The sequence below is a fragment of the Austrofundulus limnaeus genome, unplaced genomic scaffold (genome assembly GCF_001266775.1).
Source record: "Austrofundulus limnaeus strain Quisiro unplaced genomic scaffold, Austrofundulus_limnaeus-1.0 Scaffold76, whole genome shotgun sequence".
Classification (NCBI taxonomy): domain Eukaryota; kingdom Metazoa; phylum Chordata; class Actinopteri; order Cyprinodontiformes; family Rivulidae; genus Austrofundulus; species Austrofundulus limnaeus.
The window spans coordinates 1,826,556-1,850,728 of NW_013952478.1; the positions used below are offsets into that span (position 1 = coordinate 1,826,556).

At 38.3% G+C, this 24,173-nt stretch overlaps 1 protein-coding gene across 3 annotated transcripts in view; it reads left to right on the plus strand.

Moving 5' to 3' along the window:
- Positions 1–21,642, plus strand: part of LOC106519429 (neprilysin) — a 34,177-nt gene extending 12,535 nt beyond the window's left edge. For all 3 annotated transcript variants that reach the window (XM_014011116.1, XM_014011115.1, XM_014011117.1), the window contains 19 exons: positions 6,826–6,906; positions 7,238–7,333; positions 7,430–7,548; positions 7,651–7,719; positions 8,186–8,320; positions 9,660–9,761; positions 9,860–9,996; positions 10,085–10,178; positions 10,971–11,099; positions 15,213–15,311; positions 15,384–15,461; positions 15,678–15,781; positions 16,136–16,194; positions 16,297–16,416; positions 16,707–16,840; positions 17,200–17,265; positions 17,875–17,970; positions 19,171–19,247; positions 19,386–21,642. In XM_014011116.1, coding sequence (XP_013866570.1) covers positions 6,826–6,906; positions 7,238–7,333; positions 7,430–7,548; positions 7,651–7,719; positions 8,186–8,320; positions 9,660–9,761; positions 9,860–9,996; positions 10,085–10,178; positions 10,971–11,099; positions 15,213–15,311; positions 15,384–15,461; positions 15,678–15,781; positions 16,136–16,194; positions 16,297–16,416; positions 16,707–16,840; positions 17,200–17,265; positions 17,875–17,970; positions 19,171–19,247; positions 19,386–19,485 — 1,895 coding nt within the window. In that variant the 3' untranslated portion in view covers positions 19,486–21,642. The remainder of the gene's footprint in view (positions 1–6,825; positions 6,907–7,237; positions 7,334–7,429; positions 7,549–7,650; positions 7,720–8,185; positions 8,321–9,659; positions 9,762–9,859; positions 9,997–10,084; positions 10,179–10,970; positions 11,100–15,212; positions 15,312–15,383; positions 15,462–15,677; positions 15,782–16,135; positions 16,195–16,296; positions 16,417–16,706; positions 16,841–17,199; positions 17,266–17,874; positions 17,971–19,170; positions 19,248–19,385) is intronic.
- Positions 21,643–24,173: the final 2,531 nt, after the last annotated feature.

Consider the following 24,173-nt stretch of genomic DNA (forward strand, 5'->3'; position numbering starts at 1 on the left):
TGTGTGTGTGTGTGTGTGTGTGTGTGTGTGTGTGTTTGTGTGTGTGTGTGTGTGTGTGTGCATGTTTTTGCTACCTGGTGAGGATGATTTTTGACGATTTCCCAGTTCACACATCCTGTTGAGGACCCACTGTTCCTTATGCTTGGTCTCTATGTGTGTGTGTGTGTGTGTGGGGGGGGGGTATCATTGGTGGGTCAAAGGTTAGGGTTAGGCCGAAGGTGCGAATTGAGTTTAGGTTAGGTTTAAGGTAATAGGGTGGTTAGGCTTAGGGTAAGGTAAGGAGTCGGGGTTAGGCTGTAGAAATGACCATTAAACGAATGGAAATGAATGCAAGGATAGGTGTGTGTGTGTGTGTGTGTGTGTGTGTGTGTGTGTGTGTGTGTTTTCTCCCCTAAAGTGTTTCAACAGTTTTGTTTCTCCTGTATGGGGCAAAATTGAGGTATTCTTCTTGGTTCAGTGGCTGAATAAGGATAATATTTATTTCAGGCATTCTGATGCTTTGTGTTGCGTGTTCTCCTGCAACCAAAGCAGAACATAGATCAAAGTGTAAAAGCTGATGTTTTTGAATCATTGACTTAATTGCTGTAAACACCCTGTTTACCACAGAAAAGAACAGAGCTTCCAGAGGACTGCTCCCAATCATTCACCAGCTTGAACCTCCACCAGCCATGTTGTGCTCATTCCCTCAGGCTGTGTAGTTTACCATTCAAAGATGGAATGTCTCAGGCTGTAAAATTCACACGCGTGCCTCCTTATGTTTTTAATAAAACAAACATATGGTATGCTAAGATCATGCACAATCTTAAACAAAAACATGGCACAGAGTCCCCCCGGCTGTAGCTGATTTGTCATTAACCTTTAGTGAGTAACGAGCAACAAGGATTAGATGTCATAAAAGCTGTGACCTCAAACACGCAACCTTTTGATCTCAGGGTTGACTTCTGTGACTTTTGTGGATACACCACCCACTAAACCTTTTTTCCCCCACTTCTTCCCTGTCAACAGCTGCAGGATTCTAATAACACCTGGACTCTGCAGGGTTCTGGGTTGCATGACTGCAATAAAAAAGAGGTGTGTGTGTGTGTGTGTGTGTGTGTGTGTGTGTAAATTTGCAGTAGCTTGTAAATGCCTCAGATGGTTGTCTGCTGAAGTAAAGGATCACAAATGATTCATAATGAGGATCTTTGCCCCTTTTGTGTCCATGACGTGTTTGTGGGTTGTTTGAGTTTCCACCTCTTGCACTCCATAGCGCACGCACACTCAGGTATGGCGTACTGTGAAACGATTTGCTCAATTGACCATGTGCATTTTAATTATGAAGTGGTTTGTGTTCAGATGAAGAGAATCACATCAGACACAACAGAATGTATTTATTCCTGGAAAAAAAATTGAGATGAAATGACAGATGAGGAGAAATAGGTGGTAAAACAATAGACTAACATTTGGCTTCGACACATAGTGAAAATAAGGCTGGAGGTTGGATAACATGGTCATCATCCACCAAACAGACTTTCTTGTGTATCAGTGCCTGATAAGTGTACTGTAGGTATGCTGATGGTTTTTGTGACTTGAACCTTCTGGGGATTTTGGGTCTATTTTTGAATGGGAAAACATTCACTTTTTTGTGACTTGACCAAAAGTGAAACGCACTTGAAATGCGAACATCACAAATGATGTCAATTCAGTCTGGTGTATAGGTGATACAATTTGAGCTAAACAGTCTTTATTCAAGACACATTTGCTCACTTGAACTGTGAATTACACTACTCAAAAAAAGTTAGGGATATTTGGCTTTCATGTGAATTTTATGGAAAATGTAAAGTTAATGCTACAGTGGAATCGTATCACGAAAGTAGGACATTTAAGTAAAATAATGCACTGGTGATTTCCTCATCTCAAACARTTTATTGAAACAAAAATGAACAACAATGGTGGGTGCACCACAACAAAAAAAATTCAACATCTCAATAACTCATGTCCCCTTGAGCATCAATTACAGCTTGACGACGTCTCATGCTGTTCATAAGTCGACTTATTGTCTGCTGGGGCATGGCATCCCACTCTTCTTGAAGGGCAGCTGTCAGGTCATTGAGGTTCTGGGGTGCAGAGTTTTGAGCCTCTACAAGGCAACTCAGCTGATCTCACAGCTTTTCAATGGGATTCAGGTCTGGAGAAAGTGCAGGCCATTCCATTTGAGGTACACCAGTCTCACAACAGCCGTTCCCTGATGATGTGACCTTGATGAGCTGGGGCATTGTCATCCATGAAGATAAAATCAAGCCTGTGTTGTTCATGTWGGGGCACAATCACTGGATTAATGAAGTTATCCAGGTAGTATGGGCTTGTCACTATACCATTCACAAAGTGTAGGGCAGTTCTGTACCGACTGGAGACACCTGCCCACACTGTAGCACCGCCACCACCAAAAGCTCAGTGACAGCAGTGGCTGATGCATAGCGCTCTCCTTGACATCTCCAACATCGCTGGTGACTATAATTTCTGCTCAACATGAATCGACTTTCATCAGAGAATAGCACTGAGGCCCACTGGTCCCTTGTCCAGTGTCAATGCTCCCTGGCCCATGCAAGACGATGATGCTTGTGCCTGGTCATGTGATCAGGTACCCTTGCAGGTCGTCTAGCATGCAGAACATGCTGATGTAAATGGTTTCGAATGGTCTGACATGACACTTGGGTGCCTCTCACCTCCCTCAACCGTGCCTGGAGTTGAGTGGCATTCATCATCCGGTTTCTCAGGGCATTGTTCACAATGTAGCGGTCATCAGCATGGGATGTGGCCAAAGGACGTCCACTTCTACACCTTTCTGTGACTCTTCTAGTCTCTCGGTATCTCTGTTGCAACCTGCTGATGACACTCTAAGCTCAGTGGCCACGTCCGTCTGAGAACATCCTGTTTGAAGCATCCCAATGGCAAAGTACTGTTGATTCATTGTTAGGTGTCATCTTGGTCTCATGATGTCAAAATGTGAACAGCATGATGGGGACGACTGTTTAAACACCAGCTCTAATTGAACCAGGACATTTATTGGTCGATTCAAGGATCAAACACCTGATGTGAATTTTGCCGTTAAGCTCCTCGTTAGAAAACAGCAACTTGTGCGAAAAGAACTAAAACATTTAACAGTTGGATACATGCATTCAAAAGCTTAGAGAAGGTCACATTAAGTTCACCTGTAAAGGTTTAAATGCATTTTAGGCTCGTCCTGAAATTTCACCCAAAAGCCGAATATCCCTAACTTTTTGTGAGTAGTGTACTCTCTCCAAGAACCTCCTGTTTCAGACACTCCCACTTCAGCACGTCTTCACAACAATGCTTTGTGGAAGGGTTGTTCTATGGGGTGGGAGCTCAGCTGCAGATTGATCTCCAAAGAGGGAGCTTTGTACAAATRGGTGGTGCTTTGTTCCAGCAAGCATTTAGGCAGCTCCACATGGCTACCACAGGAGATTCAAGGATTTCTCTAGCATGCATGAACGAGTCAAAGCAACACTCTGGGCATTTTTAATGACTTCATAACATGATACAAAGCTCAAAGTTAATTTTGCAAAATACTCCCCCCTCCCCCCCAAGACAAACTGTTAAAAGCATCTTAGAAAAACATAAATCCCATTGACCAGATGGATGGTGAAATTGCTGAAGGGGAGATCTGAGCTCATCTCRCCCATCTCTATTAGATGTTTTAGGAGTAAGTGTATTCATCTCCTCCTGATCCCAGTGTAGGTTTCGGTTCCTCGGAGAGGAATAATAAATGAATGTTCTTCTTTCCACTCTTAACTGAGCACTGCCCTCTTGGAAATGCAGCCCTGCTTTGATTCCAGGAGTTAAGGTAATATCGGACTGACAGCCTTGAAATTTTTACAGAGCCTGATCTTTAAGAGCTGTAGGATGTAAGGGTTCTGACTTCTACTAGGAACCACAGAAGATATTCTAATTATTGGGGAAAAATGGCCTGTCTGACTAGTTCTGTCAGCACTGCGGCTGAAGTGTTTAGAATCGGCAGATGATGTTTCAGAAGCATTGGAACACCCTGCTATTAAATTACAACATTCCAGCCTTGAAGTTACAAAAAGACAAACAAATTTTTTTAAACAACTTTTAAGATGACATGTTTCTGATTAACGATGTTACACAGTGCAAAACTCAGATGGTACTTAAATAATTTGAAGGTTCATGACAAAAAAGCTTAAAGACAAAATATAGCCAAGTAGTTGTTACTCTTCAGAACAATGAAAGGAAGATTATATGTTAGGTTATTGGGGCAAGTTTTTGTCTGAGTTTAGCTACCTTTCTGTACTTGAACAGTGGTGGTGACACAGGCACCCTGCCTTGTTTGTTCCATAATGTATTAAATAGAGCAACCCTCCCACCCATTATTAAATTAACACACTAAATATTCTCAGCAACTTGTGTTAAACGTATTCAGAATAAAAAGCAACCAAAAAAGGCGCTGGTGGAATTGAATCAAGTTTAATGAGATGGCAAGCTACCAGCATTCTTGAAAACAGGGAAACTGGTGCAGCTAGCCATATGAGTTTAAAACCCAATAAAATCTAATTTGTTTTAGTCAAAGCTTCCAAGAGCTGTATATGGCTGCAGGTTGCAGACCCCTGATCCAAAGCAAGCTCTTGATTTTTACTAACCCTTAACTGCATTTTAGGGTAGGAAAACTTATGCATCCTTTTTCTAGAGCAAAAGTAACCATTGCATCTTCTTTGTGCTGAAAATCTTGTACTTCAAGTTCTTAACAGTTTACATAGGGACATAATGGTATTTATTCTTAGTAATGCAGTATTGTTTTTAAAACTGTATTATCTAAACAAAGCAGGTTTTGAAAGTAGCTGATGGGTTTTAAGTCCAGAATATTGTGGAACTTCATGATTAACTTTAGCACAGAAACACAAACAAACTGGAATCTAATTAAATATGACCTAAACTAGTTTCTGTTATGGTACTTAACGGTATCAAATGCTAAAATCTAGCAAACACCAAGGATGTTTGTCATAGTGGATTAAATCCTGACACTTTATTGGATCTATTTAAGGATTGGCTTATTTGCTAAACCTCGTAAGCTTCACTTGCTCACTATGAAATGACTTTCTAAAATAAGGAAAGTCTGGGAACCAGATGAACATCAGTTAAGCTGTACTTTTGTTTCAGACAAAGAGAATTTCAACATTCAGCAGCTGCCAGATGATGCTGGATTCCTTGAAGCTTTTTCCCCCAATCCAAAATGTACATTTCTCCCCTCAGAAGATAAACTCATTCTGCGTGGACCTATTCTGTTTGCACTAGTCGCCCAACTTATTCAAAAAGGGTGTTCTCCGGAGTGGGAACATCTTTTCATCCATGTTTTTTCTCCTGGTTAGAAGTGTTTGTGTGTCTTTTGAATGCAAATGTGTTCCTTACAGCTATCCCAATCATACTAGATTGTTTCAACACAAACTTTTTTTTATTACAATGTACTTTGTATACTAAACATTACAGTAAAAAAAAATCAGTTTTGTGCAGATCTGCCCTAAATACTAATGAAGCTGTAAATGAGTAATAAGTTCATTTGCATCTGTAAAAATTGTAGCTTAAGATCACTTGACTGTGCTTACAGTGACTGTCGATGATGCCCAGCTTTTTAAAAAATTATTCCTATTTACATTAATCTACTAGACAAGGAGTTGATGCATAAAATGGATGGTAAAATAACTGGACTACAACTCCAAACAGTTTTTTTAATCAATTGTACAGAATAGCTTTTAAATAAAAAAAAAACATGAATCTGGCCACAAATGATAGGATAGGTTTAAAAATGAAATTAACATGAATATTAATTTATTGTAAAAACATGACCGATAATCTGTGAAACTGATCTGGTTCAGCTTGCTGTTTATCTATTAGAGGCTGTAAGCTGTTGCTCTTTTTGGATGCCATTTCTGCTCCTCCATGCTGTCATACCCTACCAGTGGACAGCATGGGCGGGGCTCAGTCTAGTGATCTTATTAAAATCTGAGGTGGCCTGCTCAAAGCAGAATTGACCCAGAGGATTTGCAGTACCAGAAACTGTGTTCAAGGAGAAATGCATAAGCCTGTGTAACAGCGTTCAAATACCATAACTGGTAGCAGACAATGCAGGTGGTTTATAGGTTTGTTTGTACCTAACCTTTGGTGTCCAACCACATTTTATTTTGAAAGCAACACTGGTCCTCTGTATAAAAAAAGTGACTCTTACTTTTGATTTGAGAAAATTCTAGTGCATGCAAAGTTGTGCATGGTTAATAGTAGGTTTTCAAGTCAGTAATTGGACTTGTGCTGCATACCTGTCAGAATATTTGTCCATATAAGGTGAAAATTAAAGTTTTCTCTGCCAACATGTAAGGTCTGAAGAACAGCTGGTTAAAAATATTCAGTAGTTTAATCGTTGTTTCTGCCATCTGCGGAATGATTACAAGTGACTAAACTGTATTGAAGAGCAGCTTTGAGGTTTTCACTCAATTCAATTCATAATCTCACCCCTATTTTTTTTTTTTTTTTGGGGGGGGCAGCATATTGTCAGTTTTGTGATTGCACTTTGTTTCAGAAAATGAGCAACAATCACTTTATTCCCTTTTGAGTGACTCTGGGACAAACTGCCTTCATTTTAAAATGATTCAATGGATCAGAGCAACATCATCTCTTTGTGGCTTCAAAAAGATGAAAACAACTCAGCCTTTTTTTTCTGCAGTCGTACACACCTTCTCCCATTACCTCAGGTGCACTTATTGCTCTTATCTTTTTTTAATTTTTTTCATGCTTGCTCTGTTTGTGCTTCATTTACAGGTGTCCTTGAGAAGACTGTGGAGGGGGAGGCTGTTGCTCTCACCAAGGCTAAGACCCTTTACAAGTCCTGTACCAATGAGCGTGAGTCACCATGCAGAAGATGCTGCTGATAATTACTTTTTTCTACAATTTGTTTTGTTATATTGGTGTATTTTTCTATTTTAATGCTGCCCTAGAAGGTGATGTCTCATTTAGTTTATTGTATTCACTACTCAAGTTTTAAAAGATAAGAGTTCATTCTTTCATTTTGCAGCCTTTCATGATTAAAGGCTTTCAGAGGTAATTGGTTTCAGCCAAAACTCCCTAATGCTTTCTAAACTATACTTGAATATCCTATCGTATTTGGTGTCTAATGATTATTTTGTACCAGTGAAAACCTTATGTTTGCATTTTGTAATATTCTCCACTAAAGGTTTAATAGAGCAGAGAGGAGGAGGACCTTTGCTTGACATGTTGCCTGATGTGTTTGAGTGGCCCGTAGCGGTGGACAACTGGGAAGCGGACTATGGTTGGGCTTTGATTTTATACCCTCCCCACCATCATGCTCAATATGTCATTTATTGCGTTTTATCCCCCTCACCTTCCTGCCCCTTTATTTCCTCAGGGAAAACTTGGAGATTAGAAGACGTCATTGCCAGGTTAAATGAGAAATATGGAACCCAACTCTTGGTGAACTTTTTTGTTGGCACTGATGACAGGGACTCGACTTCACATATCATACATGTATGTTTAAAATATGATGCTTAAAAATCTACAGTCTACATAATATCAATATACTGTAGATGCATAGATGCTGTGTAACCTTTGTTTCTATAAATTTGCCAGTTTGACCAGCAGACAAGCCTTGGTCTCTTGTCCAGAGATTACTACGCCTGCGATGGTCCACATGCAGAGGTTTGCCTTAGACTATTAAACTTGGCATGATGCAAGTTTCATATTAATTTGGGTCAAAGCCACAGTCTTGTTTCATGTCTTTAGAGTTTCTGTAAAAGAAATCTGCACTAAAAATGGAGGAAATTTTGGAAACCATATTGCAATATTGATAAACATTCATGCTCTTGTTGGAGTTGGATTAAAGGCACATACAAAAATATGTGGCACTAGCGTGAAAAAGAAATCAAAAAACTAAACTAAATTTGGTTCTGTCCCAGTGTAAACCAGATGGTGTGGAGCTCCTGAACTGTTGATTATTATGCAGGAAAATGCTCTTGCTGCAAATAGGTTTTAAGACTGGTTGGCTGACTCAAAACTGTTTCTATGCATAAATGTGGAGTCTCTATGATTTCTTTAGTTTTTATTTTTATTTTTTTATTATTTCTAATTTGATATTTTTTTAATAAAAAGAAAATGTGTGTAACAGGTATGTCGAGCTTACGAGCACTTCATGATTGACCTGGCAAAGTTGATCCGCGCTGATCGAGGACTGGAAATCAACGAAACGCTCATCAGAGAGGAGGTGATGAGAATTATGGACTTGGAGAGGGACATTGCCAATGTAAGCATGAATCTACACATAATGGGAAACTAATGAATTACATATAAATTAACAGTTTTGTTAATGATTACTATGTGTTAAGGACATTCAGCTTATGCTGCACTACAAGAGCAACCAGTAAAAATGCAGTACATATGCACTTTCTCATAATGCACTTATATTTGTTACAAATGTATGGCCCCCCAGGAATTAATCGTAGTTTAAGATTATCCCTAAGCTGTCACAGGTGCTGCCATACTAACAAATGTACACAAAGTCTACACATAGTCCATCTGAAAACCTATCCTCTGTCAGACCTTTAAAGTTGTATAGATGGGTAAAGTATACTTGTGTGTTACTACATGCCCTTAACAGTTAAATAGTAACTTTTAAAAGTTGAACAGACTGCTGCTCTGTGGACCTTAACTGTCTAATACAGTATTTTCACGTTGCTCTTAAGCCACAAAGCTGTAGGCTTGGATCATTTTTCTTTCCTCTGTGCCCCAGCACTCATTGTCCTTTGGGAAATTGGGAGAAAGACACCTTTTTCACAAGAAATACAGACTTTAGGTTGTCTGCTTCTTGTACTTTTTAGCTATTACCACAGCACTTGATTTTAGTTAACCGTACAAATAATTTATCACCCAAGTGTAACAAAGACTTCTCTTCTTTAAATTGATAAATAACAAACCCACTTTAAAATCCAAATATTTGCTTAGTTAAAAGATTGCTTTCTGTAAACTGCAATTTCTATAAAATCTCTACTTAACATAAGACATATTTAGTAGTATTCTATGCTGTCTGGATACATATGTACATACATCATATTTGTCTTGCAACATGCATTAAAATACACACTGCCAATTTTGTGTTTATATGCTGTATTCTTGGTTTAGAATTTAGTAAAATAAAAAAGCCTCTGTTAAAAGATGAGTAATATTTTGGATGAAGTGCAAACAGTTATAAAAGGAAGATTTAACTAAGCAGTTTCTAAAATGTCTTTCTGTAACGAGCTAACAGAGCAATAAATTGTATTGTAAACACTGCTAATGATGTATATTTTTGAAAAAATTGCCACTTTCTGTGGGTTAACGTGGCCAGTGTAAAGAAGCTGTTGACATCCGTATTWTTTTTTTTTACATCAACAGGTTTCTGTACTCATTTGTTATTCTGAGCTGTTCATGTCACTGATATGACTCACTTCCACTTGGCTGCTCTTTTTTACAAGGCAGTCAAAGTAGTCAAGCTCTGACATTTAGACCTGAGGCCTCCTGGGCTGCTAAAAGTGTACGCTTGTCATGGAGTAATATGGTTGTTATAGTGTTCTTTAATTTTCAGTGTTTCGTCTGCTCTCCTTCAGGCCACAGATACACCAGAGGATCGAAATAACCCAATTTTGCTTTACAACAAGATGGAACTGGGAAACTTAAATGCCAATTTCACCCTTGAAGTAGAATCAAAGGTAAAACTTTTTTTTCTTGACTTGTCAGAATTTTACATTTTTTACTTTTCAATTGCTCATCCCACCCTTGTTCATTTCCCTCCCAACTCAAATTGTAGGTATTCAACTGGATTTACTTCACCAGAAAAATAATGAATACAGTCAACATCAACATTCCCAGCACAGAGCAAGTCATAAACTACTCCCCTAACTATTATAGAAGACTCAACCTGGTCTTGGCCAAATACTCAAAAAGGTGGGATTTCATGTCTTTGAGTCAAGCATTGCTCCTGGATCATATCATTGTGTAAACAAWTTTTTTTCCGCCATCATTTCATTCTCAGGGATTTGCAGAACTACATGGTATGGCGTTTTGTTATGAACATGGTGGTGGGCCTGAGCAGAACTTACAGAGACACCAGGAAAGCTTTCCGCAAGGTATTCCACAAGCGTAAAGCTCACTGACATGAAAAATGAATAAACGTAAATTGCCTGATAACGTATAACTGATTTTAAACTAAAGATTGCAGGGACGCAATGTAATCAATAATGGTTAAAAATAAGTTATGTTGAAGAGGGATATTGTAGAAAAGTTGTGAGCAATTTAATCTGTGGTGGTTSTTTCAACAAACTTGGTTTGAAGAGATTTATTTGACCTAATTGACAGAAAAATGGCTACTTCAAATAGGGCCAAGACCAAAGGGGATTGACATCATAAAACAAGCTGAATCTCAAATTCCATGTGACTGCTGAATTATAAGCCTTCACACCAGTATAAGTTTGGCATTTTATAGTTATCCTGCTGGGTGGAGGGGAGGGGGGTGCTCAGGGCTACAGTTAGATTTTGTTGCTCCTCCTATAACTACAGATTTCTTGGAAATTAACCACATAAAGAACAATTATTGATGTAAAGGGTTAGCATCAACTTCTGTGAACTGTGAGACTGGGGTTGGAATCTACTTGTGTCGTGACTCAAATGATGAGCTAACTGCAGGTCTGAGCAAAGTCAAAATTAAAACAATGCTGTTGAATGTTTAACTATTTCACAATACCCTGTTCCAAAAGAATTGATAKTTGCTTTTGCAGTAAATTAAACTAWACATTGTTTTTATGCAATRCATTGCCTTTTCTGCTGGGGAAAGCAAACGTTACCGCCTGAAATTGCCATATTAACAAAACTAATAAACAGTTGACAAGTGTAATCTTATGTCTTTGCTTGTTTTCACTAAGGCTCTGTCTGGTACTACATCAGAGGTCGCTGTGTGGCGACAGTGTGCACTTTATGTCAACAACAACCTGGACAATGCTGTAGGACGGCTGTATGTACAGGAAGCCTTCTCTGAAAAGAGTAAAGAAGAGGTGAGTATGTGAAGTTGGTTTGTGACTGGATCAGGATACATTGAAAAATAAAAGCTACTATAGATTTTATAGATTTTTTTCACTATTAGTACAATGTGTGTCCTAATTTGAACGTGTTGCTTTCTTTTGCATTGAAATTTAGAACAAAATATGAATTGTGTGGGTGTTTTTTAAATATTCATTTATTCATACATACAGTAGGAGAACATGTGTTTCAGGCAGCTCATCTGACTGTCTTTGTCACTTTTTGTCTCGGCTCTACCTCAGTACAGTCTTTGCTTGCATCCACTGAAAGCAGCTGAACAAGGTGTCCTTGTTATCGTGCTCACACCACCCACACTCTAAATCTCAACGTGTGCGCGTCAGATTACGAGGGTTTGTTAGACCCTGTCATAATGCTGAGYGTCTGATAGTGCTAAGAAGGCATGTAGATCTCTCATATAACTTCCTGTATTTTGTATGTTTTGAAGGAGGAAAAAAAGCACATTTTGATCTATAACCATGCCCTTTATTGTGTGAGCATGAATTCTGTTTGACTTGGCAATTGGCAAAATTTAACCCTAACCCTTTAAGTCATGAAGACAGAATATGTCAAACATGCTTGCTTTTAACAGCTTTAGCAGTGCCAACAAGACTCTTGTGGAAACAATTTTTGTTTTTTGCTTTAAAATTCTTGGAGCTATTGTAATTCAAAACATATTTCAAAAATTTAGAGACAAAGCAGATTTGATTTTCATGTTTTCCCCAAAGAGACTCTAAATGTGGGATCTAAATTCCTGACCATTTTAAAAGATGGGAACCTTTGACTTGCTGCTTTAATCTCTCAATCAAGCCCACAACCTCCATTGCATCTTCTTTTCACACACCTGCATGTATCTGTGCCCAATTAGTCCCAAGGCCATCCAGTTTAACAGTAAATATGTGAATAAAATTTATGCTTGCTGCCAACTTTWTAGTTAGTTTTGCTTTAACTACTGAAGTAATAGCTTGTAGTAAAAGACTAAAAGCTTATTTTGTGACGTTTAGATCTATGAAAATAAATTATGTTGGTGCAAATGTTTTTTTATTTTTTCCTAAAAAAAATAAAAAAATAAAWAAAAAAACCTCTGTGGCTGCTCCAACTTCGCGGCAAACCACAACTTCTCTAAGAGGTTGTGCAATGWGTAAACAAAGAGTGTACTTGATGGGTGATAGGCTTGCTGTGGTCTCTGCATGCATGAGTAATTCTGCTAAATTCTAAAATCCCTGCAACTGTAGTGAGACTTGGAGTCCAATGTTTACATACTGTCTTTAAAGTGGTGACATGCATATCCTTCAAACTCAAAGATAACCTTTTATATTTAAGAAACTTGGCATAATACACACGATTTTGTTTTATTTATTTATTTTTTCAAAAAAAAAATTCTGGCACACTTTCTTTTGAACTTGGCTCAGCCAAAGTGAAACAGGAAGTGACATCAAAGGGGAGCTCTTTGGGAAAAAAGGACCTCACTGGTCTTTATTGAAACAATATTATTTGAACCCTGGCTCTTTATCTCTCTGATAGTGACAAAATAATCCAAAACATCTGATTTCTTCTCTGCAGTCTGACGTCCTGTATGGCAATGCTCCATTCACATACAGTATAAACGTTCCCCTTTGTCATCACTTCCTGTTACTGCACATGCGAATATCAACTTTTTATCTCAGCATTTTTTTCAATATCATATCAATGTTTCTTTCCAAAAATGCATTCATATTTATTACAAGAACTTAATGCCATAGCCACTTAACACGTCAGTTCTCATAGTTTTATTTTTGAAGATGTAAAACTATTTTACTGTTAATGTTGCCATTTCAGTTAGGCCTTTATATTTGTGCACAATAAGGTTGCCCAAATAGTGTTTTTAGATTTTTTTCTACAAGTTTTTGTAAGTTGCAAAAGCTGCAAATTTTAACTGCTTTTTGTATACACTGACAATGTTAAGCACCCAGATGGAGTGGATGACAGGTCCTGTGATTGTATTATGATTTAATGGATAAATTGGGGGAGAGAAAACAAAGGACCTAATCAAAGAATTGCCTCAACATGGCTCAAGCGATAGGCACACATGCCCATGTGTGCATGGCCCTTTTCTGTTGGACATGACACMATTTATCAGTTCAGGCCTCCCAGTAGCACCGCTCCAATTGCAGAAATGGTGGTGTTGGGAGTCTAGGCATGGAACAATGAACCCATTGTCTGACTGAGACGGAGTGGAAATCCCAGTGTGTCTGAAGATGGCATGCATATATCGTATTGAGTTCTGAAATGCTTGGCATTGAATTTAATTATCATTTATGTATTCGTAATTGGCAACCTGACCTTTTTTACTGTAAGTGACCTTTGCATACCCCTTAATTTAAATTTTAATTGACCTCTGTACAACAAAAAGAAAAAAAAACTAAGTAGGTCCTCTGGATGGGTTCTTTAGTGAAACATTTCATCTCTCGTACAAGAGACTTCTTCAGTCAGATGAGTTTCTGTTGAACTCAGTCTTAAGAGCACTGCCTCCACATGGTGGACAAAGAGGTCAGTCACATGYAAAAGAGGGCCATTGCTTAACAATAGGCTTGATTAGTTCTATTATTCATAGAGGTGTGCCCCATCACCTGACATTTTGGTTTGGATGCTGTGGTTCTTAAGATTTGTTTATACTTCATGCAAGATGTGCAGCTGCGGCCTAGCGATGACGTAATTGCGTGTGTGTCACCGACAGCATTCAGTGTTAATACTGGGAAAAGACGCGGGGGATACATCATAGTAATCCCTCCCTCTGCCCTCCCACCGCAGATGTCACGTGCTAGCTTAGCATGTAAATAACTGCTAGTTGTTAAAAAAACTTGCTAGTTGCGAGTTTAGCTTATGCAGGAGATGGATGATGAAAAACACTTCTCCTATTTTCAAATGTCCGCTGCTCGTTTCAAGGAACTTGCACACCAGATTTTTTTTTCTTTTTTTTTTTTTGCCCACTGGATCTCCTCTCACCTTCATCACGCAACGACACAATCACAGATGCTTGTACCTCTGGTCCGCCTCGGTGAATTTCTCTTTGAAGCTATCCATGTTTAGAAACAAAAACCGGCTTCTGGTAGCGAGTAGTGGGTGGCGGTGTTGCACAACACAAAAATGCCCACAAACTTTCAACCAATCACCCGCTCCGCGCCRCGTCCTCCGCGTCTCAGAGTTTAACTGGGTTGCAATGTATAGGACAGCTGTCACCAGGGGATAGCAGCGGGAGTGCAGACGGAAGTTGCGCAACTTTTTTTCACTCGGGGGTGGTAAAAGACGTGCGACAAGAAGTATAAACCAGCCATTAGGTGTCGTGTCATGTGTATGTAGTGAATACAGGCAGGGCTCAACATCCCCTTTTTGCCTTTTTTCCCTCCCTCCCTTTTGCATGTGACTGACCTCTTTGTCCACCATGTGGAGGCAGTGCTCTCAAGGCTGAGTTCACCTGAAACTCATCTGACTGAAGAAGTCTCTTGGACGAGAGGCAAAACGTTTCACTAAAGAACCCATCCAGAGGACCTACTTATGTTKTGTTTTGATTTTTTTTTTCTACCTGGATTACTGAGATGCATCAGGACATGACCTCTGTACAGCTCACATACTGAGCAGTTGCATTAACCACTCAACTTTGTACAAACTCACAATAGAATGTTTCTTGTTTCTTATCAACCTGGTAAGTGCTGGTAAGGTTGTCTGTGCTTAAAGCCTGCCCTGTGTCTGACCTTCACCCACTGTTTTGACTGACTTTCAGACATTTGGAAAATGCCTGACACCATGGCTCCCCTCACAATACTACCACTTAAAAGCCCTCTGGTGTCCATTCTAGACATAGAAACTCCTTCAAAATCAAATCTTTATATATCACTAATCTTTTTTACACCAAACCTTGTCAATTGAAATGCTCCTTTTCCTCGTTTTTATAAATTTGAAAAGCTTGTAATGTGTTTTTTAATTTTTTTATTTTGAAGTTGTGTAGTCCTATTTTGAGGGTAAATGTAATTGAGTGGATAGCTTTTTTATGATGTACATTTTATTGGATCTGCAAAACAATTTTAGGACCATTTCTCATGTTTTGAGTTTAGATGGAGGAGATGATTAAAGAAATCCGGGAAGTGTTTGTTAGTAACCTTGACGACTTGACCTGGATGGATGCAGAGACCAAGAAAGCGGCAGAAAAAAAGGTATTCAAAGTATACCATTGCCTTGTTTTTAAATGAACAAAATTTACATTTATGTTCTTTACTTTTGTACAGGCCCGGGCTATTCGAGAACGGATTGGCTACTCTGAGAGCATCATGGATGATGAACACTTGAACAATGAGTACAAAGATGTGAGTGTTTGTGGGGGGAATGCAGTGAAGTTTTCCATCTTTCACTGAATTCATGTAATGGAATCCAGAAAAGCTTCATGGTGTATTTGAGTTCTGATGAAAACATTTCAGTAAATGTGTGACTTATGAGTTTTGCTGTCAAATATTTGACCAAGTGTTGATGGCTTTCATYGCTGCTAATCCTTCCCTGATTCTCTGGCTGTGTGTTGGTGTTAGTTGAACTACAGTGCAGAGGAGTACTTTGAAAACATCCTACGAAACCTCGAGTATGTGCAGAAGAAGCGCCTGCGGAAACTGAGAGTCAAAGTCAACAAAGACGAGTAAGCTTTCCCCTGGGGTGGGGGTAGAATTAACAGCTCTATTCCAGATGTGTTATAATTCAGAGCTGCAGTGTTGAGCATTTAAATCTCTCATTTGAAATGACTTCATTTGTGATGCTTGTGGTGTGACCCACTAGAATATCTACCTCATTTTTAGCACAGTGCATTCACTTTCTCCCACACAAACTCCTACTCTCATGTAGTTCAGCTTTGCGCGGCAGGGATCCCAACGTTGGCCTGAGTATTTATAGCTGCAGGTTAATTTCAATGGTTTTAATCTAATATGATTTGTGCTGTGTCTTAGCGCTCCTGGTGGTTCCATAGTTTAATTCCACTTTCCTCATCTTTCTCCAGGTGGGTAACTGGAGCTGCTGTTGTCAATGCCTTCTACTCATCTAGCAAAAACCAGATAGGTATTATGTGTACTTCAGCAAATCCAATCAATACTTTGAAAAGATGAAGGATAATTCAGTGAGGCAATCTATTTATTTCTTATTTTTTTGTCCTGCATTTAGTGTTCCCAGCAGGTATTCTTCAGCCTCCATTCTTCAACAAAGGTCAGGCTAAATCTCTCAACTATGGTGGCATTGGAATGGTCATCGGTCACGAGATTACACATGGCTTTGATGACAATGGTGAGTTTCCTTCTGTGCTCGTTTCATTAAAATTAAGCAAAACACTAAAGTTGTAACAGTTACAACAGACGTAGGTTTATTTAAAGATTAGCACTTTCCCTCAGGACTTATTTGTTTTACTAATTTACAAAGGCTTAAAGAAAGTTATCTACTTAAATGAAATAACTTGTACTRTGTACTAATTCATTTGGGAAAAGAAACTAAACAAATAAATCGATGTGCAAATATCTACTGCATTGCTGCTGTTGACAATAATGAAAGATTAAGTTGTACTTTTTTTTATTTTTGAGGTCGTAACTATGATAAGGATGGTGATCTGAAGGACTGGTGGACACCAGAATCTACTGCTAGATTCCTGGACCTGTCCAAGTGCATTGTTGATCAGTACAGCAACTTCTCTTGGGATCTGACCAATGGAATGAATGTATGTTTTTACAACTTTACCTCTTCAGTCATTTGATGGTTTTCCAGCAACATTTTCTCAAATATTCTCATGAACCCTGCTTTACCTCATTGACTTTYTTGCTATCAGTTTATACTTTTCGTCTGTCTTTGTCATGCAGTTTCATAGTTCCTATTCTTAGGGTGACTTTAATACTTTGTTTACATACGAGTACTTTTTCCTTTATCTTCTGGTTTTGCACTCTCCCTTTGAACAATGTTTGTTTTGTTCCCTGGGCAATTTTCTGTATTCCAAAAAGYGATCGCTGCAATTTGCCGAAATATTCTGGGAGTTTCTCTCTTCACTTTTTGTCTTTTATTCTGTTCATATTTTGTCTCTAGTTAAATGGTAACAACACCCTAGGGGAAAACATAGCTGACAATGGAGGCATTCGACAGGCATATCAGGTAACGATCCCCAAAATAAGGGATTTTTTTCTGATTTTACAGATATGTGGCTCGTTAACAACTATGAGACTTGTTAACTCATTATCATACAGGTCCATTTTTTGTTCCATTATAAACCTCAATCTTTGGCCTAAAGGGCTGATAAAGAACACTGTGTTCAGTTTTTGCAAAGGGGCATCACTTTCAATTTTCAGCTAAATTACATTATGGGTTTTTGATTCAACTGTTTCACAAAGCTTTTAGAWATATTAGGAATACTGTTTTGGAATATTAAAAATGTCATCTAAATATGAACCAAGGTGACCATTGTAATTTTAAATGTTTTAAAAGATGTTTTTTTTAACATGTTTATTATTCATGACACTGCCTAAAACATAAAAAAAAAATATTGAGCAACAAAGCTTCTGCCCTGTCAGCTGCAAATGGGTTAGCAGATGGCAGCTTCTAAAACTGTAATATTCTGAACAATAAAACCTGTATTGGGGTTTAATATTGCAACAAATATTTGCATATGAWTCAGCAGAATCTGGTGGCAGAGCTTAAGTATTTTACTTTGCAGTTTTAGTGCATAAAGTATTATTTTTTTCTCTCTTGTGGTGGGGTGGGTAGGCTTACAAGAATTATGTGAAGCACCATGGAGAGGAGCCACCACTGCCGGGCATTGACCTTTCACATGATCAGCTCTTCTTTCTAAACTTTGCTCAGGTAACGAACTGACCTAAAAGGTGTGAGACCCGGATAAGTAAAATGATTTATTAAAACATTTTTGGTCACATTTGTTGGTTTTTGAAAGTGCTTTCTGAACACATACAGTATTCTGTTCAAATTATTTAATTCAAAATTGAATGCAAGATGAATATTTTTAAAGCTTGGACTTGGTATAACAGCCTTCTATTGTGATCTTGAGTTTTATTTAGACTAGCCTTTAAATTTTGAATTGATTTGTAGGAAAAATGTGCATTGTTCAAARTGGTATGTCTGAATAAACGGGAATCAGCTGGATTTCTTCTTTAAAACTTTATTTTCAATCTTGACTCCAATCTGGTTCATACAGCACTCAGCAGCACAGGCCTCAGTGTACGAMCTTGGGCTGAATCAAAACAAACAYAGGAGCTCTGCTCTGAGCAGACACTCTGCAAAACACTGACAACTTCTTCCTGCTGTAAAAATGAATTGAGCTTTATAATGTATCTTTCTTCCTGGTTACACCCCAGGAGGTGTTACCTTTTACGTCACATGTCAGAACATAACTCATTTTGTTTAGGTTAAAGRAAGAACATATGATAACACACACCAACTCTTTGTCAGCTTTAACCTTACAGACTGAAATGATCAGAAAGTATAAAATACAATACCGAATCTATTATTCAATTAATTAGTTACAATATTTCCTTCAGATTAACTAAACAGACTTTGTCAAAGACCTATAGGTAARACAAAAGTCATAATTTACATAACCTAATTTCAAAAGTTCTGAAGCATGTTTTCTCCAAAAGAGGCACAGCTTTTTCTATTAAACTTTTTTTTTCCCTCCCAAAATTTATTGTGACATGTCAATATTCTAAAACATGAATAGTTTTAATGTTTCTAAAGCAACCTGATATATGGTAACTTTTTAAATAACCATACTTGGAATAAGTTTCTAAAAATCTAAAAGCCTTTACATTATTCTCCTGTAACTAACTGACTGACTGGGTAGATAAATTGTTTAGATGTGATCACTGAATGAATGGATGGGTTTGTGAATTGGATGAAAGACTGCCTGTCTGATGGGATTATTACACTGATTCATGACTGGCTGGTTCAGTGAATTTGTTGAGTAGTTGATGGATGGGTAAATGAGGAAAATTACAGGCTGTAGCAAGGTATTGGCTTAACGAAGTACATGCTATCTGTCTCTTTCAGGTGTGGTGTGGAACATATCGACCAGAGCAAGCAGTCAACTCCGTTAAAGTGGATGTACACAGTCCGGGGATATTCAGGTAATGTCAGTCTGTATTTTCTCTGCTTGCATGCATAAATAAATAAATGGTTGGAGGCGAATGTATAGATCATTATTTTAGCAATAAAAATCAACTTATTTTAAATCAACTACACACGTCAATTTTTATTTTCCACAGGGTACTTGGCTCCCTTCAGAATTTTCCAGAATTTGCCAAAGCTTACAACTGCAACAAAAGCAGCTACATGATCCCTGATAACGTTTGCCGTGTGTGGTGAACTACAGAGTTGTCTCTGGCCCTCACCACTTTTTGTACCTTTCCCCTCGGACTGCTGGAGCACTCACAGTGGGCTACAGGGAGGTGGAAGCTTCCCTTAGATCTTTACTGGTTGGACCATGGCTGATGAACAGACTGCAGTGTGCGCTTTACCCAAGGACATACAGAAGCAGACTGTACCCTGAAGGGCAGAAGGAGCACTGCCTCGCCAACTCAGATACTGTAGTTCATTAAATCAGCCAGTTTCTTTGTATTTTTTCCTCCTCCTCCCTTTTTGTTCCATTTTTTCTTATTGTTTGAGTCTGCCAATGTTTRTGACAGCATATGTGAGTGTTTCAATCAAAATGCTTTATAAGTTGTAGGCAATAGTTACGAACAGAAATATGCTCAGCCCACTCACACATTAATACACCATCTACCCACACTCTTACACACGCGCGCGCACACACTCGTACACATCAGAGCCAAACCACTGGATTGTATGTGGGCCTTGGCTGTTGTGCTCATGAAACCTCAACTCTTTTCAGTCTTTGTTAGCCTACAATAAATTACACAAATAAATCTTAAGATGCTTTTGTTTATACATGAAACTAAATTAAGTAAATTGTTGTTTAATAAAAGAATATTTTAAATAGACTAGAGTATTTAATATCCCATATTACAGTGCTATTCTATATATAAATAATGATGACTTAACCCTCCTCCTGCCTTGGATCAAACTTTAAACTAAGGGYAGCAGGAAGGTTGACATGAGATTGCATTTAGCAGAATGAAGATTATTAACCAAAACAAAGATCTTGCCTTTTAAAAAAGACAATCTACAGATTCCAGACATTTTTTATGTGCCCCCACCTGAGCCTCATGTTTCTGTGAAKGTCTTTGTAACATCTTTGGCCAAGCTATTTGGTATGCCTTACAGTTGTGTTCTGTCATGAATGTGTTTTTTGTGGGAGAATCAGAAAAAAGGAGTTTAACTTTTTACCATGCTTGTTTGGTTATTTGTGAATTGTGAGGGAAGTTTACAGTTCTGCTTAACAGAAATGAAAAATGTGCCTGAGAATGTTTATTTGGTACCCCTTTGAAGTTAGTATACATGAGTAGTCAAATAGGTGGAGGAGATTAAGAAACTTGGGTAACGTTAAAATTTTGCTTTATTTTGTTTGTTTTTTTTTTTTTTACAAAAAAAAGGTTTCACTACGTTTCTTGGCCCTGTTCAAACYAGTTGTTTGTTCAGTGTATTGCTGCAATTGCAGTTCTAATCTTACAATTTCCAAAGATCACAAATTTGTTYGACCTTTTTAGAAGGTAAAGTGGTTGCAGCAGTTAGCTGTAGCACTTCAAATTTGCAAGTCAGTTGTTTAGATGACGGCAATCTAAAATTACCTTTTTTTTAGAGAAAGTTCCAAACACAAAACCATTGTAAAGTGTCATCTACAAAAGTTTTTTTTTTTAACATGTAGAACTTTCCCACCCAAAAAAAGTCTGAACTATCCCTTTAACATCACACTGCCTGGAGCAATGACTTTGTGCCATCTCTACTAGTTGCCAAGCAACCTAAGTGTTACAAGAGATGACTTGTCATTGCAGGGCGGATTATAAACACACAAAATATTGGTTTGTGACTTTTTCATAAAATTATTGATCATCCTGGGTACATGTTGGTCTGAAACTGATTTTCTCAGCTCTTGGCAAAATGTAAGAAAATGTTGAACCCTCAACCTTTTTTYYCYCCCTTRACTGTCCCACGTTAGGAGAGAGTCTTGAAAATTAAAGTTAAACTGTTGCGCTGAAGCTTTTAAGCAAATCACATCTGTGAATTTCAGAAGACCAATGTGTGTGTGGGACATTATTTTCTAACCTACTGTAATTTTTTTTCTCACTGTACACAATTTTGCCTTTTTYCCCCCTGAAGATTAGTACAAACGGTTCGTCACATTGAACAACTTCCTGTTTAGTCAGTTTTTACTACTGTTTTTGCCTTTTGAATTACTTTTGTTGCAGCTGTTCTAAATTTCTCTKGCTTTCTTTCTTTTGTTGTTTTAAGGCTCCAATTGTAGAAAAACGGATATACCTCAGTTGCCTGTATTTAGATACTTTCTACCAATGACTAATCTTTAATAGCCTTTCTTTCTTTTAAAATAAATCTTTAGATAAAACACMTTGTCTGCAGGTGTCTTTTGTGTGTGTGTGCACGTTTTCTTATCCACAATTGCTGCTAAAATTCTTAAACATGAAAAGATTGTTTGAAAGCAACATAGTCAACTGTTTTCATCCCCTATTTTTATTCATTTATTCCTTTTTGAGAAAATGCATGTTATATCCCAAAGATGCATTTGGTAAGTTTATTACATTCTCCAATGAATGAGCAGATGCATTTCCTGCTTGAGAAAATGACTTAATTATTGGCTGAAACTGGAGGAAAAACTGTGCAGGTAACTGGAAAATACACCTAACCTAAAGGAACTGGGAGAACAGGCATTTGAACACACCACCAAGCCCTAGAGCCAGACACAAGTTATCTGATGGAATGGGTCAGTCAGCGAGACGAGCCAACACACACTTGTGCAAACAAGCAAAAGTGGATTTCTATTTCAAGTTGTTTTTTCGTAATTTCAGCCACATTAGAAAATTTTCTAAAAATTTAGTGGGTTAGGGGCTTTTTTTAAAGACACTATATAAATAAAACAACTAGTTGAAAAGACAACCACCAGAATTTTTGTGGTTGAAACTGACTGCCATCGATGTAGCAGAGTCAAGCCAGTCAGCTCAAACTGTTTTTCTTAGAACTTTTCATGTTTTTCTTTTCATACGTTTTGTTCATGTTTTTGCAACATCTTAAAGTGAATACTATTTTAGTGTGTGTGTGTGTGCGCATTTCCACATCAGTCAGGCAGTGTTTTCAGCAGAATATCAGTACTGCTAACTGTCAAGCCCCCCCTTTTTGCTCCTGCTGCCTGGTGGCACTTTGGCAGATAACWGAATTCACACCACCCACTTTCCTCGTGCTCTCACCCTCCCCGTCATTAGCAGCTATGCTAGTTACCCTTGCAGCTAGCATTACAACACCTCAGCATGTTCCTGGGAGGCTCAGATGAAGGCTTTCCATTTGAACGTTATAGACAGCTGATGTCMAGCAGAGCCAGGAGGAGATCTCAACTTGAAAAGCAATGAGGGGTRCGATCTGATCTAAAATGTATTGCCCCATGGAGAAAACATATGTCACCTYTGCACTTTAAAGCTTCATGACAGTGTTTTTTACAAGTCACTCATGCTAGGCCCTTTTTTTGTTTGACCCTCTCAACGCAGGTTCCCTCCCCTTTGTTGCCCGGTTGTCATCAAATGAATCCATTTGGGTGTTTGCCCTTTGGGTGACCCCAGCCGTAGGTCTGGTGGTATGTGCGCATGTGTTTGTGTATGCGAGTGTGGTGGTAATGAGGGCGACGACATGCCGCCTCTGGAATGCCTGYGTGTGTGGCAGTGTTTAGAGTGTGTGTGTGTGTGGAGTCTGAAGACTTTAGAAATGAAGCATAAACACACCTAAAAGAGCACATGCTGAGTTGCACATGTGCAAATGCACAAAGACACGTGCAAATTATGTGCTGGGATTATGAGTCAATGTTTTAGACTGGTGTGGGGGTGTGGGGGGGGGACGACAGGTGGGCACTGTGCTATTGTGCACTTGAGCTGAAAGGTGCTCTTATTGTGAAGTGCTCTCATACTGTGCTCACGCTGATAATCAGCCATTATTATTTTAAAGAGTCTTTTTAAACCTTTTGGGAACAATTCTTAAATTAAAACTCCGGTGGTACTAATCTTTTAAGGAAATTAGTAAAACACACTCAAAAGGCTGATTTTTGCCACAAAAAGGTTAAGTTTGGTCTTGAAGTACTGCTTAAAAAAGTAGCTAAGGATAATTAAATTAAAGCTTGTATAAAATAAAACTACTTGGTTTACTACTTGTTTTAGTTGGAAATATTACTGACAGYTTGATGCAATGATTTGTAACCTACTTTTAAATGCCAAGGTAAGCAAGCAAAATCCAAAAGCAAAACTATATGTTGAAGTTGTAAGTGCATTRAGTTAATGGTATAAAACAGTGACCTCCTGTGGTTGATTTATTTGTTTGGAGGTGGGTTTCCTCRTTTGAAGCGAGACCTGAATGTCTTTGAAGGCTTTTTGACTTTTTATCAAAAACGCCGACTTGACGTGGACCGGACATTATACATGATCTAAGAGTGTTTGTTACACACACCTAACTTCAGTGAATCAGTAGTATAACATACAATTAAAAATTTCAAGTCAATTTAATCAATACAACACATAATCCTCCATTTGAAAGTGCCAAACAAAGGACGGAACACTAAAAACAGGCACAAGTTGTCTACTTTATTTTGAAAAGAAATCCTTTAATCAAATTAAAGTAAACCATTTTGATTGTTACGCAGGTGTTTTGCAGATTAACTGCAAGTGTGACTATGTTTTGAATTAAAATGTTTATTCCAACTTTGTTCCAGTACAGGAAGTTTCCATCTTGGCCTCTTTAGTCTGTCAAACTGACGTTCTCATCTGGTGAACTTCTGAGCATGACACCAAATGTTCAGGCTTATTTAGCTGGGGCAGGATTATACACTATATAATGCTTACTGGGAAATGAATGTGGCACAACCTGCAGGAGCAACGAGACAATCT